The sequence below is a fragment of the Verticillium alfalfae genome, genomic scaffold (assembly GCF_000150825.1).
Source record: "Verticillium alfalfae VaMs.102 supercont1.2 genomic scaffold, whole genome shotgun sequence".
Lineage (NCBI taxonomy): Eukaryota > Fungi > Ascomycota > Sordariomycetes > Glomerellales > Plectosphaerellaceae > Verticillium > Verticillium alfalfae.
In genome coordinates, this window is record NW_003315037.1 from 1,738,338 (window position 1) to 1,754,867 (window position 16,530).

The 16,530-nt window shown below is 52.6% G+C and overlaps 5 protein-coding genes across 5 annotated transcripts; 2 read left to right on the forward strand and 3 right to left on the reverse strand.

The window, feature by feature from the left end:
• Positions 1-3,722: 3,722 nt before the first annotated feature.
• VDBG_01985 (mating-type protein MAT-1) lies at positions 3,723-5,210 on the reverse strand (the record flags this gene model as incomplete). Its single annotated transcript, XM_003007751.1, has 3 exons — positions 3,723-3,766; positions 3,948-4,724; positions 4,916-5,210. 3 exons carry the CDS (start codon positions 5,208-5,210, stop codon positions 3,723-3,725), a joined length of 1,116 nt encoding a protein of 371 aa, XP_003007797.1.
• Positions 5,211-6,692: 1,482 nt separating this feature from the next.
• Positions 6,693-7,235, forward strand: VDBG_01986 (predicted protein; the record flags this gene model as incomplete). The annotated part of the gene is made up of 3 exons (XM_003007752.1): positions 6,693-6,729; positions 6,783-6,953; positions 7,015-7,235. The coding sequence occupies 3 exons, from the start codon at positions 6,693-6,695 to the stop codon at positions 7,233-7,235; spliced, it is 429 nt and encodes a 142-aa protein (XP_003007798.1).
• A 2,908-nt stretch (positions 7,236-10,143) lies between these two features.
• On the reverse strand, positions 10,144-11,644 carry VDBG_01987 (DNA-(apurinic or apyrimidinic site) lyase; the record flags this gene model as incomplete). Its single annotated transcript, XM_003007753.1, has 5 exons — positions 10,144-10,931; positions 10,983-11,115; positions 11,172-11,217; positions 11,273-11,285; positions 11,337-11,644. 5 exons carry the CDS (start codon positions 11,359-11,361, stop codon positions 10,144-10,146), a joined length of 1,005 nt encoding a protein of 334 aa, XP_003007799.1.
• A 243-nt stretch (positions 11,645-11,887) lies between these two features.
• Positions 11,888-12,738, forward strand: VDBG_01988 (cytochrome c oxidase subunit VIa; the record flags this gene model as incomplete). Its single annotated transcript, XM_003007754.1, has 4 exons — positions 11,888-12,081; positions 12,305-12,464; positions 12,530-12,537; positions 12,699-12,738. The coding sequence occupies 4 exons, from the start codon at positions 11,888-11,890 to the stop codon at positions 12,736-12,738; spliced, it is 402 nt and encodes a 133-aa protein (XP_003007800.1).
• Positions 12,739-13,030: 292 nt separating this feature from the next.
• Positions 13,031-15,502, reverse strand: VDBG_01989 (anaphase-promoting complex protein; the record flags this gene model as incomplete). Its single annotated transcript, XM_003007755.1, has 4 exons — positions 13,031-13,950; positions 14,057-14,546; positions 14,602-14,695; positions 14,749-15,502. The coding sequence occupies 4 exons, from the start codon at positions 15,500-15,502 to the stop codon at positions 13,048-13,050; spliced, it is 2,241 nt and encodes a 746-aa protein (XP_003007801.1).
• Between the last annotated feature and the right edge of the window lie 1,028 nt (positions 15,503-16,530).

The following is a 16,530-nucleotide window of genomic DNA, read 5'->3' on the forward strand; positions in this document are numbered from 1 at the left end:
CCCTCGATGTGAAAGGGTGAGCGATGCTCGGCATCGTGAGTACGGAATGAATGGTTCACCACTATCTCGTCGATTAGTAATCGAGTTGACGCTAGCACGTAAAGTGGCATCTGGACATTAGAGGTGGGGCATCCTGATGGACTTGTTTTCTCTTTGCCCGTTCCTCATTGCCCTGGATAGTCTTGCTACAATTCCTTGGAGCTAACAACGCTGGCACTTTGCTCAACTGCTGCCAAGCTCCTTGTGACTTTTGCCCATCGTAAACACTCTAGTCTCTCGCTTGCTGCAGCTCACCTCAGATTCGACAGGCGAGGAGACAGATGTGACTTTGGTTGGATAGACGGCGGGCGACCCTAGCGAAGGAGATGGCTTGGCATTGTACCTGCGGCGGTCGAGGCTCTTCCAAATAGCCCCTGTGCCAATCGAACCTCCACAATACCGACATCCAGGCACTCGTCACGGTTCCAATCCAACGCCCAAAGCGGACAAAGAAGAATGGGGAATCTGAGAGCCGAGTACCAACTGGATTCGATGGCAGTGGAACGGCTACTCCGACAGAGCTATGTGTGAACCGCGACCAAATTGAATGCCAAAGATCGTCGTTACACAAGCTGCGGATCATCATGACGTCTAAGCCAATCATAAGGATCATATCGCGGCGCTGGGCTTTTTTGCATGCGGCGCAGTTCGGGGAGTCGGACTTCACAGCGATGAAATAGTGTCTCGAGTTGCAACAGCTGAGTGCTTCTCAATAAGCCACAGTCCAAAGCGGTTTGCAGAGGGTTGCGCGCGCCTTGTCCTAGCACCCACTCTATCGCTCCAGCGTGTGAGTCTTGGAGCTTCCGCGTCCGTGACGGTCAGACGCTGCCTGCAAGCAGAGCGTATCCCCTGAAGTCAATCAAGCACAGGCATAGGACTCGTGTCCGCTTCCCCGAGGCCAACACTGCGAATTCCAGGGTCGGTGGAAAGCAACCTTTGTTGAACTGGAATCTTGCATGGATTGCTCGGGGGGTGGTAGCCGGATCAGAAGTCTGCGCGAGGGAAAGGTGTACCAAGTCATCACAACAAGGAGCAAACAGTCTTTACATGCGGCTCTTCGCTCGAGCAAACACGACTAACGCAATTTCATGAACTCGTTTTGAAGGTCGATACGATGTCCAGATAAGCAGACCTCCTCCTTACAGCAGAGTATTGGTCATGAATGTTTCCTACTGTGCGGCAGTGGCTTGAAGAGGGATTTTCAGCATTGGTACTTCGAACTGAAGGAAACTTGCGCATCCAACAGCCATGGAACACGGCAACGTTACGACGAATCGCTGGGGGATCCTCGCACCCGGATGCTTCTTGTGTTGCATAAGTCTCCATTGCCTGCTGCTTGCAAGATGTGGCCGGCGTGCGATTCGGTGGAGTTTGTCCTGATCGAGACGCGCCAAAGGATCAGGGGGGGGTAATTTGTCGTAACTCGCGAATTGGAGTTCAGCATCGGCATGACTGTGGAAATATAGGAGCAATTGAACCGGACATCATTTTGAGCAATAGGCCCCGCTGAAGAAAGTCAGTAGTTTCGGGCGCCGCAGTACCCGAATGCCAACTGTTGCCGCCCATCCTCTAGAGGACAAAAAGAAATGAGACGTGATAGAAAAGGTGCCATTAGGTTCAACTCTTGGTCTTGGCGGGCGTGTTGACAGTAGATACTTCGAGCAGGGTCACAGGCAGGTAATGTGCCATGATACGTTAGTTTGCATCGCCCAGTAGCGGTGATAGCGTCATGTCGGCCTCGTACCCTACTCGTGTGGAGAAAGGTGCATGTAGAGGAGTGCTGAAGTGCCACTACTAGCGCGGTTGGCAAGTAGTGGTGATGTTGTTGGAGAACGACGGATGTCGGATAGAGGAGGATGTCGTCGGGGTTCCTCGTCATGATCTGTGGCACCTCCTTCATGGCTACCTTGTCTTGTATGGGCAGGGGCGACCCCAATCGCCTTGGTCGGAAGTGGGAAAGGGCTGCCCACGGGGCCTTGGGGCCCTCGTGGCGTTGCTGCCAAATCCTCCCAGACCTTGCCAGCGCCGAGCGAACCCAGGCTTACTGCTTGAACCCTGACATGTTACACAAAAGGGAGACGATGATGTTCAACTTCATTCGCTGGTTTCATCGACCGCTGATCCTTACGCACTACGCCAGACTGGTCTTAGTGCGCGAGTCGGCAAGGCAGGGCTGGACAGGGTGCTTCTACAGGCAATCGGGGGGGAGGCATGCTGCAGCGGCGTGGGCAAGAACTGGTGATGTGGCTGCACGTCCTCTCTGCCTTTTACCTTGCCCACGCTTGCCGGACCTCGTGATGGTTGGAGATGTGGTCATGTTGGATCTGTTCTTGCGCTAGTGCAATGGAGAGGGGCCACGCCAGCATGCTCGACCTGCCATGGCCCCATAGCTTCCACACTCATTCATATGCTGTCCGTCTGTGCAGTACCATGCAGGCTCTTTTTCTGCACAACAGGGGTTCGTTCGAGGAGGGAAGATAACTTGTCGACAAATGCTCCAGACGGGACGAGAGGGCCTTTGCCCTGGGAAGAGATGCCAAACACATGGCTGCACGTCACATGAATAGAGCTTGCAAGTGCAAGCCCACGGTCGTCGGGCCCTTCGTCAAGTCTGATGATTGTCTGCCCTGAGTCGGCCTGCTCAGGCATGAGTAGGCTTCCAAGTTGAGCCATGCCCACCTGCCAACTTCCCCCGTGATCATCCAGATGGCCTACGCCTAGCCAGACATGTTCACGCTTATAAAGTGGGGAGAACCGTGCACCATCAATGGCCTCCCGCCGTCTGATGTAGCCCGTCTTGCAGGTGCGTTGGCGTTGGCGACCTCACTGTGCGTACTTTAGTGGCGCCGTCGATCCAGCCCGTTTCGTTCTAAAATCGACTGTCCTTACAAACCCCCCCCCCCCCAAAGTCAACCCTCATGCCAATCCAATGCCGCCCCCGCCTCGAGAAGATCCACCCCTGCTTTGCCGACGAGGCTAGGACAGGCATGTTGCCCAGTATTTGCATTTTTCACCCTGCTTCTTAGTCTCCCGCTGCTCAGTATAGGTGGCCAGGTACTGCCGGCCAGGGAAAAGGAGACGCCCTGCATGAATCCTTGATCTGTGTCTCACTGCAACCAGGCAAGGCCGCCGGCCGTCGTTGCGGTCAGCCCGCTTCCCACTCAAGGCTGGCTCCAGTTAGATCGATCTACCTCGCTCCCGCTCATCTCACCCCACTTGTACATCCTACCCCATCTGGGTTGAGTAGTCTCGATGAGATCGGCCTCCTCAGTGGGCCCCTTTCAGTCGCGGTCACGTTGGACGCCTGGTGAGGCTGAACTAGTGCTGCATTAGCATGTCTTGGCTCAGTATGTTAATCTCGACATCTAGTTCCTTGCTACGGGGGCTTCTCACTGCCCATTCATGTCGCCATGAAGGCTACAACGAAGTAGACAGTCAATTTGAGTAGTCATTTGAAACGCAGCGTGCCTGGATTGACCTTTCTCATTGCTTATTCGCAGCCGTTAATGCCTGCGTAACTATGCTCTAGTGGCAGTGGTAGGCTGGCTGCTTGGTGAGCGAGCTCATCATCAGAACTCTGTTATGTAACAGGTCATGGTGGTCTTGGTCCACCCCCCAGAGAGATGTCATATTCCTGACGCAACTGATATCCACAGCCGCAAAAAAGTGCGAGGCAAAAGTTTCTACGATAGTTTGTTGACAGCCAAAAACTCCAGGAGCGATCTGTCTGTCGGTTCGTATCAGAGCGGTCATCCTTGTTCCTGAGATACAGGAATTTACAATGCTTTCAGAAGTATGAAGCGAACTGAGGGTGATCCTCAAAACTTCCATGCATTGGATGACCGCTGTCTACTGATCTTATTAGCGGGGCTCAAGAGGATCATTCAAGAGTGACTGACAAAACTTACCATCAGTCTCCTCCTGAATGGAGGGCTCATTCATCAAGATAGAGTATTGAAAGTTTGGCCCAACATGAAAGGCACGAGCTTCGTGGGTGTTGTCGTCGTATATCATGTGAGGCTGTTGACATTCGCCAATGGGAAAGGAGTGCATGGCCTCCATGTCGTAAGAATTGCCAACGAAATTTCCATCCACAAAATTACCATCGCCATGGAAATGGTCTGAGTCGGGGGTGGACTCTTCAGCCTGGTTCACTATTTTCTTTTCCTCCATCTCGCTTGAGGTGTTCGCAGAACCCTCACAGTCGTGAGCTTGCTGCAGGACAGTGGAATCGTTGATTGAGCTCATTTCTGGACTCCAATAGACTTCGACGCTATATTGATCGCTGATCAAGGAGTCGTCACCAAGAAGAGAAGCTGCAGCACCAACTGGATCGCTTTGAATCGTGTCGATGAAGTTTCGTAGTTTTCGTTTGCGCGCTTTGGTGGTCATGACACCTTTGGCATTCCCTGTCATGGTTCGCATGAGAGTCGAAGCACGTTCCGGCATGAAGCCTGCTTCAAGTACCTCCTCCAAAAGCTCAAGCTCAGTGTTGGGAACATCCAGTTGCTGGTGTTCAGCAATCGCGATATCGGCAAGGGATTGGTCTTGCTCAAGAACCCGTTCGCCATTGACAACGGTAATGGTCCATTTGAAGGTGTTCAGATAATCGAGAGGGGCGACCAGTTTCATGACTGGTCCAACATATTGCAAGAAACCCTTGACCGTAATGTTGTCCTTGCCAACTGTATCACGAATCGTGGAGTATGTTTTCGCGATAAGAGTCCAGGAGTTGCGCAAGCCATCTTTCTCCCAAAGCTTGGTGATTATTCCAGACACGTCTTTTTGCTGGGCTTCGGGGCAGATGCGAGCGTACCAAGCTAAATCATCAGCACACGAGACCAGGACGAAGAATGTTAATATCGGTTGTTCTTACAGCGGAAAGCCATGAACGCATTCAGAGGGCGAAGAGCCTTGACGTTTCCAGGGGAGATAGGTTCTGTCATCTCGACAGCTTGATTGACAGCAGAGGGTACGACAAGTGGCTCAAAGGTGGCGCCGTATACAGTTTGAAACTGCGTGTTGTAGTCGATGGTGGGGTTTCGAGCGGCTATCTGCTGCATAGTGCGTCCTTGAAACATTGCCGTGATGTCTTGCTGAGTGAGAGACTCCAGAAGAAGTTGAGGGGGAAGAGTAGCGAGGTAGGCCAGCAGGTTGGATCTGACTGACATGTCGGATAAGTCATGTTCAGGTCGGACACCGTCCATTTTGAAAACGAGGGCTTCAGGCTTGGTTGATCGTGGTGTATCAGTCGGGAGAATCTGATGAGACTGAAAGCGACGAGCAGTATTCTATGTTGGACGGTCCAAGAGATGATACGAGTATTTAGGGAGGAGAAGGAGGGTCTTTCAGGCTGGGAGGGGACGAGCGTTGGTGGGACCAAAGCTGAGTTGTAGAAGAGAAGCTGTAGAATGAAAAGATTGTAGAAATAGGCCTGTGGAATAGACAAGGTACCACGGCAGGTGCGCACCTACCTGTAGCGTCTTGGGACACCCAGTAGTTCTGCTTCCCGGCGGCAGGTGGTTTACAAGGCAGTGACGGTCACAGTGCCACTAGACACTGTGTCCAGCATCTGGTCCCAGTAGGCAGTGGGATTTGAGTCAGGTCGGCACATCGCGGCGCACTCAACTTCCTGCTCTTCATGTTTATATTATGCTCCTTGAGAAGAATCTGTATTTTCTCAAAGGATTAACTTCGCCAAGATAAGCAAAGCTGCAGAATTACGGCGCCACACAACACGCTCACAACTTGATGTTCTTTCGAGACAGGGACATCGTTGCTAAGAAGTTTTTGGTACTGCTATTCGACTCGAATTCAATCTTCTGAAGTGCGCGCACCTGGGAATGATAATTTGCTCCTAAAGTTGTGGCTCACATGAAATAGCAATCCGTCTACCCACCGTTACGCTCTTGGAACGAAATTCGGATCCAGGGTCATGACGGAGTGAGCACACATACAGTGAATCGTGTCCATTACAATGGACTAAAAGAAAGACCAGGCCGTATTGTCGACGTACCTAAGTATATTTCTTCTGGAGACTGCTGCGTGCCTGCCTATTTTACAGTTGGCATACTGAAATTCTTGGTCTCCGAAGCTAACCATCTGGAAAGCACCTCACATAAGTGTTGTAAAACTTTCGAGGCAACATTCAACCCAATTTCTTCCCACACGATACCTCAGAAGCTGGCGTCTTCCACAGCTCATTGCAATACCATCCGCTTCACCTCTTCTGAAACTGTCAACCTCCGCTCACCGAGCTCGAAAGCGTTCCACCGCCAATTTCCCCGCGAGATCTCCGCTCAGAACGAGGTGCTGGCCTATCAGTAAATAACTATTTATCACAACTTCCAGGAACATCAAAACCATCTGCATACAGCAAGCACCTTCACACATTCAGATTCCCAACACAATCATGAGTGAAATGCAACGCCAAGCTGCATTTGTGTTCAATAACTCGAGGACAGAGTTAAGAATGTATTTGTCTTTACAGATCACATTTGAGGCTGCCAAGCGCGCGACAGATGAACTATCGTGAGGAAGTCCCCCGTTCCTTCTGGCTAGTCACAACTAATGTCAGTTCTAGTGAGCGCAGTGGCCTTCCGGCCGTACTGATCATGGATCAAGATAATTGTCAGTGGATAATTGCCGCCTCAATGACTGCTGTAGTTGAGTATCCTCATGTCGATAACGGTGGGCTCTCGCGTCTTCTACACTTGGGCAGTAAATCTTACTGACATTCGCAGCTTCTGTTATCGAACATGCTCCTCCAGTCACCAGTCTCAAGCAGCCAATTCACCCCGACTTCCCAAGCACTACCAAAGGGAAGAACCAGCAGGAGCATATTCCCCGTCCTCCCAACTCATGGATTCTTTACCGCCAGGCTCATTCCCGTCGCATCCACGAGGAGAGTCCTGGTATGTCAGCTGGCGAAATATGTGAGTGCTCGTATGCATATTTCAAATTTGTTTCTAACAGGTCTGAAAGCCAAAGCGATTGCTGCCATGTGGCGAAACGAGTCCACCGATGTCAAAGATCATTACAAAACTCTTGCCGCTACAGAGGCCCAGAAACACAAAGAGCGCTATCCAGATTACAAATTCAGAGCCTCTAAACGTGGAGGTAAAGGACCTGCGGAAAGAGAATTGCTTAGCTTTATCGCGAGTGCGTCTCCCGATGCCATATTGGCCAGCATATAGTGGCTAGAAATACCTCGGTACAATACTTGCAGAACCCCCCCCCCTGGTGCGAAGAAAACCATGGATTTCCTAAAAGGTGATCGGTCATTTGATCGACCAGCTCAATTGTGCATTTTGGGGAGTCACGCAATTTGACACCGAATATCGAGGGCGCATGGTTTTGAATCAAGACGCTCCCCATCTAACAAGGTATCTCGGCTTCCAGTACCCTTGAAATTCGACCCCCCACCCATCAGGAACCACCTGCAGACCATCTTTTAGGAAGGGTGAACGTAATATGGAGAAGGTGCTCATGTTGAGGTAGACTCCGTTCATGCCCAAGGTAGCTTCCCAACCGCGCGTCCATGGACCTACCAGATCGGACTTGCCTGTACGGTACCGTTGTGGCACGGTTGCGGCCGTGCCCACATTTGCGTCGCAATTTGTTGTAAAAATGATTCCTTGACTCGGAGAGTCATAAATTTTCTGAACGCTAGCCCTCGCATCAGTTGCGGTACCTTCAGTGGTATTCAATCTTTGACTCTGTCGCCGGTAGCCTGCCTTGGGTATGAATGAGACGGCTGGGGGCTCCTGGGCCGGTGAAGACCCGGGATCAGGTCGGCGGCAGATATTAGTTCAAAGCCAGTATCGTGATCCAAAAGATCACGCCAAAATTCACTATCTGCCAGTGTTACGTGTCGATCAAGTGAGAACATTCTAGGGCCAATCTTCGAGATGGGGGGCAAGAAGGCACAGCGTGACAGGAGGGGGATGTTCCTGTTCAAGGTAATTACACCACCGCAGCCTCTGGACCTACCAGATGAAACTTCACTTTGAGTATCTTCCTGGCGAGGCCACCGCCGTGTCTGCATTTAAAAGCAGGATCCTCTTCCTACCTTGGAAGAGGAAGCATCATTCTTCACTCTTCTTCATTCGGTAGTAGGATCTCCCTCCCCAGATTAACAGAGTCTCTCTGTACCTTTGTGCCGAGCAATTATCTACTCAAGAGTGGGGAGTTGACGCCCGTCATTGTTGGTTGCACTACCAAGATGATCGCTCGACTGTTCTATAAAGTGCGGGCAGCCTTGAGACAACCAGTGAAGCGAGAGGTTCAATAACTTCTTTTGGTCTTCTGCCATGGGTTGCAGAACCCCAACATGCTACTCGATTGTGGGAAAAGGTTGAAGGGAATTACGCCAACAACCCGTGGCGATTGAACCAGGCTGCCGCTTTACTGTTTCCTCGACTGCATGCCGCTCCGGGGCATGGGTCCCTTGTGTGCTCAGGTTTGGCCTCGGTACTTTGAATAGTCGATGGCCCAGTGGCAGGAAAATATGTATCGCTTATGGAGCTAAGGGATGCAGCGAAGAGGACAACAAAATGCCTACATGTTGCCCACGCTTCGTAGACATACCTGCTGCTACTTGTGTACTGAGCTGTACCTGACCAGATATACATAAAGCTGTTCGGGCAGGCGGTGATCATTTAAAGGATTGACGTCAAATGTTACACACAGTTAAATGGCCAAGGCTCTAATGTGGCTAGTCCTAGAGACGGGTCATGGGGACCAGGCACGCACTACGCTAGGAACACACAGCAGAAGCTATATGGCTGTTCTACAGGTGAAGTATAGATGAATTGGTCTATCTGGGTAGGTAGGCCATGTAGGCTTATTTCCCTTTGGCGCCCATATGTGGTGATATGGATGGAATTGCCTGCCCTGTGGCCTGACACGTAAGGAGACAAACGATTTTGGAACGGAACGAGCTATATTTTGCCTTTCTTCCAGTCGCTGCTCCATATGAACGTCCCACAACGCCACTGCGTCCCCTTCTCCTTCTCGCCAGAGGGCCCTAATGGCCGAGCACATATGTAGAACGAACGACCTGCAGTACAGAAAATATCAGCACGGTTTTCATGAGCGGAGAGATTGTCAGACGATCTTCTGTCACCAGACAGGGACTGATCGACGCCAAGCAGGTTCTGAGGAGTCAATACGCAGTTGACAGGAGAGCAGGAGGCCCTAGGCCAACGTTGACAGCGTTGACAGGATTGTACTGACTAGAGATACATACCGCAATTCACGCCAGGCTTCTTTGTTAGAAGACTGATACATGGCTCCTCGTGTTCACACTTCGGCACCACCCTCTTGCCCAGCTGAAGCTTTGACCATGTTTCTTTGACCTGTATTGGGTCGAAGACAGTTTCAGCACTGTCCATTGCAGAGAGCGACAAGGATGTCGAGGACGTTGGCCCCGGTTTTGTTGGCGATCGAGTCTGATCATCTGGCGTATATGATGTGGCAACGCGGACAGCTGGTGACTTTGTGGGACTACTTTCATTCGAGGCTGCTGTTTGTTGGTAGGGCGATGGAGGCTCGGCACTGCTGACAGCCGCTGGTGTCACATCTCTGGCTGCCTGCTTGGGTTTGAAAAAGCCCACGAGCGTGCTCTGCGCCATGGACCCTGCATTTCCCTTTGCAGCTGACTGGCTGTCGTTAGTCTTGCTCTTCTTGGATGCTTTTTTCGACAGCTGAGTGGTGGGTGCTGCCCTCTTTGTTGGTGGCCTCGATGTTTGAGGGCGAGCCGCCTCCTTTGTTGGAGAATACAGGGGTAAGGGTTTACTCTCAGAATTCTTTGGGCCCGAGGCTCTGCCAATGCCACACCTTGGTCCGATCGAGCTGAAGGTCTCGTGTTAGGAGCACTAGCAGAGTCTGGTCTGGCTTGAACTCGGCGAGGGTGTCTGGTGATTCAGGAACTTTTTTCTTTTTGGGCGCCTTGGAGCCGGCTTTTTTCTGAACATGTCGCGAATGGTTGCGACAACGTCGGAATTCCGGGAATCAGTTTAGCAGACATGGGGAGCAAGTCTTTTGGCGACCATTCCCGCAATCGCTTACCCATACTAGACCATGCCCCGTGGATTAAGAAGGTCAAGTGTATGGACATCCCTGGCCGTCAACCTTGACCGTGTCCCCCAGAGTACCATAGACTGGGCAATGATCTGAGCCGTGGAGTCCTTCTTGTATGTTGGAGTCGATGAACCAATCTTTGATGCCCGCGGAGCATAACAAGTAATCAATGCGTGCGCCGTTGTTGGCTGGTCTCGTGTTCCGCTTGGTATCCCAACACGTAAACATGCCTTTACGATCTGGATGGAAGCAGCGACAAATATCCCAAAGTACGGGTTGCTCGCGCCCAGGATCGCGATCTCCACGAACTTGACCCTCGAAAAGAAGCTGATTGAAGAGCCGTCGCGAGGGAATGGCCATCCAGTCGTCCATTGTCATGTCCTCTTTGCGCAGTTGCTCAGAAAGGTTAATCGTATCAATCTCGGATCGGCTGACGTTCAGGTCACCTGTCAAAATGACCTGCTTACCCGCGGCAACAAGGTTGCGCACCCTCGCATCCAGTGCAGAGAGATAGCCCAGGCGAAACTCTTGTCTTGATTCATCGCGGTTGGCGGGACTGTACGTGCCAATGAGCACGAATGCAGGAAATTCGAGGATCACACATCGGCCTTCTGAATCGAGTGTGGCTTCATCGATGTCGCTGGAAAGCTGCTCAGCGGTTGGATAGCCGCCAATCTGTTGCTCTTTAGGCAAATCTCGGAATTTGGTGCTTGAGTCTGGAGGACAAAGAACGCCAAAGATGCCCTCCTCTGCACGTATGGGGCAGCACGTGGCATTCCGCGTGTAGATTACCACCCCGGAGTAACCTGCTGCTTGTTAGACACGAATCCTGTCAGTCTTTGGGGATGTGAGTAATTTGCCTTTTTTGTATTTGGGAAGACTGAAGTAAACGTCCCAGCCAGGAATCAGAACCATGTCGTCCTTGAGGTCTTTACGCTGAATCTTCGTCTCCTGGAAGATGATTATGTCTGCCTCCAGTATGTCGAACATGGCCTGGGGGATAGTCAGGTGGGACAGCTACAGAGCGGGTTGCGATTATGTCGACCAACCTCGAATGTCCGTTTCTCCCTCCATGGCTGATACCCAAATGGGTTCCTGCAGTAATTTCCTCAGCACCAGCAAGTGGCGGCATGGTCTTCGCCTTACGGACCTGATGCCATTGACTGACCTTGGTCAGCGGAAGAAGCCATAAACACGGTTCGGACATGACTCACCGTTCCAAGTAGTAATTCGCGGCATGGTGACTGATAATGACCTGTTTGCTGATGGAAAGATATGGCTGCCTAAGCTCACGTTCCCTCTGCTCTCTCGCCCCAGCGCATGGATTCTCGCTTTATGGTCGGGATAGGCATTGGAGGCTGAGTGAGGAAGTTGTACCCGTCGTCGGCGCTGGCGGGATACTTGAAAGCCTAATAGAACTCAACCCTGATCAGCTTTCAAGCGAATGACTGGCACACGAGGCCGTGGAAAGGCTGCTCCTTTGCCTCAAGAGCGGGTCACCGAACGCGTTCATGTCACCGACAGTGAGCACCGAGTATGTCCACAGTGACGCGACCAATCGCACGACGTCATGTGACCTAAAGACAACTGAACTGACTAATCAGAGACACACAAGATGGGTTGAGTCAGCGAGTCTGGTGTACTGCGTGCCTCAATCGTAAGGCAACAAGTGACGTTCAATAACCGAGCTTGCATGACCTGATGTTGAACTTCGCATCATCACGACATCCTCGAACATCTGAACCGCCAGTTCAACGACACCAAAATGCTCCCCCAGCGCCAGATCCTCCGCGCCGCGCCGCGCTTCGCCGCACAGCTGCGCGCTCCCACCCAGCGTCGTCTTGCCAGCTCTGCCGGCGAGAACGCCTTCATCAGCGAGCGCCAGCACGCCAAGGAGCACGCCAGCGGTACCACTGGTCCGTCGCTCTCCAACCCCTTCCGAGAGACTCAATTGCCCTTGTTAGACGTTTGCTAACCCAGCGCAGAGCTCTGGAAGAAGATCTCCATCTAGTATGGCCTCCCTTGCCCATCGGGCCACTTTCCTGAGCGATTTCCCCACACGATAGTCCACGATCGATTGACGCCAATCCGATGGCAATGGGACACGATTCTGTCTATCGATGGAGGCCGGAGTATTCTGAGGTGGTGGGCTTGAGAACTGGCTAATGTATGGAAATTGTAGCGCCTGCATTCCCGCCCTGGGCCTCGCCGGCTGGAACGCCTACTCCCTGTGGAACGAGCACTGGGAGCACTGGAGCCACATGCTCCCTCTGGAGGAGCGCACTGAGTACTCTTACCAGAACATTCGCACCAAGAACTTCTCTTGGGGCAACGGAGACAAGGTAAGAAGACGTTGATGTTTCCCTTCTGACCTGGATATCAGACGCGAGCTAACACATGCGGACAGACCATCTTGTACGTATATCACCTCGAAAACCACACCTGATGTTGGAAGCCGGGCGCTGCCGACAAGACGGGCTGCGGCCTTGTGCACGCCTCCGTCCTTCTCCGGCCAAGCGCTGGCGGTCCCCTGTAGGCTGATTGCCAAGTCTCACTTGCTAATATTCTTCTCACAGCTGGAACGACGATGTCAACTACCACAACAAGGACAAATAAGCGGGTCGCTTTCTGTCACTCGGAGGCCATGGTACTTTTTGGATGACCTTGCGAGGAGCAAGCAGACAGTGGAGATGCTGCCTTTGTGTGTTGCGGGCGGGAACAGAAGAGCGGAGCAGACCGACACAACTGTACATGATTTCCTAGACTTTGAGCAATCAACCAGTCCTCAACTTTGAACCCACGGTGAAACGACGCGTGGTGTGCCAGATGTGATTCAATGGTCCAGCCGTTCCTCACAATGCACTGATCAGTGGTGTTTCAACTCACGCGACGAAGAGAACGGAGGAGCACTAGAATTAGAGTCGCTTACATTGCCAGCACGGCGGCATGTTTACGCAGGGCCACATATGTTGCTGCACAATCCGCGGCAAGGGCCTTGTCTCCCGCCACGCGCATAATCGTTGCCTTCTTGGCCATCATCTCGCACTGCTTGACAATCTCCTCGACGCTCGAGTAGCAATCGAAGGCCTTTTCCACGGCACGCAGCGCTCTGGTCATGCACTCTGTCCGCCTAGCAGAGCCCTTTGGCGCACCCCCAGCGAGGCCCATATTTGCATCGGCAAGATGGGAGTATAAAGTCCCGCTCAACCTCGCAGAATCGCATTCCAGGCTTCGCGGTAAGATGGCTGTCAGCAGGTCAATGGCCGATTGGAATTCGCCTAATGAGGTGAGTATGTTGGCAATGGCACCGATGGCACGCCACAAGTTTGGCACCAACCGTGCACGCCACGCCATGCTGGCAGCCCTCATGGCTAGGGTGAAGCCTCGCTGCGGTCGTCCAGCCTTATCGTACAGATGAGCCTTGACGAGCATCAGTTGGATGCGGAGTGACAAGTCTCGGTTCTCTTCTTGTAGCTCCTCAAGCATGTCCTCCACCTTCTCGAAGGCACTACTTAGATCGCCTCGTCGCTTGAGGCAGTCAATATGCAAGTAGTCAATCATGAAGGCTATGTCTGGTTCCATGTCGTCCATTTTGGACTGCAAGAGCTGGGAGAGTATCTGCTCAGCACCGTCCAGGTTGTTGTGGCGCAGATCGCGTGTGAGCTTGATGATGCCTCGGTACTTGAACCAGTACTGGCTTGGTTTCCAGGAGCGTAGCGCATTCTCGTCGAGGGCCTCGAGCTTCTTCAAGGCGTCGTCGTACTTGCCCCTCTCTGCCAGCTGCACAGCTAGCCGACAAGTAACTTTCAATTCATCGTCAAAGACCGACTGGCGCGCATGGCAGCGCAGAAACATCTCACTCTCCATGTTGGATAGATGCGCGAGACCGATCCGGTCCAGTAGTGCCATTTTCATCGAGAGCTGCGCTCCGAACATGTTCTTCATGTTCTTTCTCGACGATCAAGTGGGAGCTGCGCACCAAAAGCTCGAGGGATGTGGCGACGCTTTCGCCGTTCATGAGGCCCAGCTTTGCCTCGCTGATGAGGACAGAACTCCAAAGAGTGCCCATGTTGGTCTCCTTGGCTTTGACGCGAAGATATGCCAAGCTTTCCTTACCAGCACCGAGGACACTGTCTGTCTCTAGATCGCGGATCAAGTTTGGATGTGCTTGTCCGTAGTGGAAAAGCCAGTTGAGAGAGAAGTTGAGGCATGTCATGTCGCGATTCTCACGCGCAGTCGACACTGTTTCAAGCATGGTCGTAATTGCATCTTTGTGGCAGCCAAAGTCGGCTTGCAGTACGGCCAGGTTCATGAGAGCATACTGGTAGTAAAGTCGATCTCGGTTTTGCATCGTGTAGTCGAAATATCGGTGCAGATAATCGAATGATGTGGGATAGTCACCTGACCGCCACGCATCGAGAAAGCTACCAGACGTCAGTTTCGAAAGGAACGCATCGTCAGCCAGGGCAGCAGACAGACCTGAGATAGTGCGCTGTGCTGGGCACCACAACGCTGTCTTTTACGACGTCTCGGAACTTGTGTTGAACCTCGACAGGAACGCGGTTGCCATGTTCTATACAGTCAGCGCTCGCCCTGCGCCATGCTTCGGTGACCTCAATGACGTACTCTGCATCTGCTCGATCTGGAACTCGAGTAAAAGTTCGACATCGTCCGTGCTCACGGAAAGAGACGATGGCTCGGCGCTCGTCAGCAGGCTGCCGTAGGCAACTGAGGCAAGAGTCTCGACGCCTTCCGGGTCCCAGTCATCGTGCTCACCAACCTCGAGGACGTGGTCGAAGCTCATGCGGCCAAAGGAAGGGTTCCGTCTTCTCCTGTAGGATACAGTCGGCTGTCGGTACTTGACGAATTCCTTCCAGAGCTCGGTGCTATCGTGGAACCGTAGTCGCGAAAACTCAAGCTGACAGCGTCTGACGAAGGTCCCAAATGGCGAATTGCGCGTCAGGCGTATCCCTGCCTGGTCGGGTTCTTCGTCGCCCTGTCGCCGCAGTTGCTCTTTCGACTTGACCATTGCCTGCGACTGCCTTTCAAAGAACGAGTGCAGCTCATGGAGGGAGTTGATATCCCATAGTCTGTCGAGGAAGCTATCCCACAGCTTTCTGCCCGGCAAGCCTACTAGTACGGGGTATGGGTTGAGAAGGCTTTCGAAGTCTTGGATCGATACAACGATGCTGACGGCCTTTTTCGCCTTGTCCCAGCTGGCTGCATTACTGGAGTGAAAAGATGCCGGGTCGTAGTCGAGGACATGAGAAGTGATGAAGGAGAGAACGGGGATGATGGCAGCATTAGGGACATGCTCATCTGTGTAGAGCTCAATCAGGGATAGTATGCCAATCTTGGCAGGCGTGAGATACCTGGCCATGACGGATCTGCTGATCTGGTATGGATTTATTTGATGTGCGGGAATGAGTTGAAAGTCCTTGCGGTGCAAACTTGCGTGAGCATCGTGATGCGAGGCTTGTGTTGATGGCACGGTAGCTGAGCCTGTGCGTGAAGTGTACCTTCAGGCGCGACTTTGATGGACAAGGCTCAACGCACCTTCCCGCGAAGTTCGATGCGTGAGTCAGATCTGTGGCATCGGAGAACCTGACCGCTACGTTAGACCTTGTGGTGATGTTGACCTCACCGTGAAGTTCCTGTTGTCATATGGACGGGAGGTCGAGGGTCGCGACTGACTGCATGAGCTTGAGACATGCGAGACCCACTCGCGCGATTGGTCTAAATCAATATTGATTTATGGCCAATCAAATGCTGGCTCTCCATCTTCTCGAGCTGTCACTAGGTACTTGACTTTAGTAGGTACCTTACGAACAACTCATGGAAGCCAAGAAGCGTAGCATCACAAAATGGCTAGTCCGGTATTGCAGGGGAGGCTGCAGGTAAGACCTCATCTATACAAATCATATTGATACATGTCATATTTCACAAGGCGAGGGGGGCCTCCAAGGTGTTCCTCAGATGTCTCTCCTCCCAGACCCGAGGAATCCTACTCGTCGAGGACTTCGTGCATCCAGAATGCCGGCCTGATCTCCTACGCGAGCCCTGCCCGCCCTGAGACGCCCCTCTGAGACCTTCCCCTGCTGGCTCGAGATGGATCGATGTCTCCGCCACTCGCAGTGCCACTGTAATGTAGTTTTGACTGCTTGTATGAGCCGTGTCCATGTCGGCTGTTGGCCTTCAGGTCGCTGCATGAGGTCTGCCGCGTTCATCCTACGACTTTCGGGCGACTCGTATATATCTGCCCCTGTCCTGTCCAGCGCAAGCAAGCCATCTCAAGTCTCTCGCCAGCGGATGCTTCTTTCCCTTGCTTGTCTTTTCAGCTCACTCGTCGGCTCCCGCGCCCTCGTCAGCGCCGATGACAGTCGCGGTCCTTCCACGTCGACGTCGTGG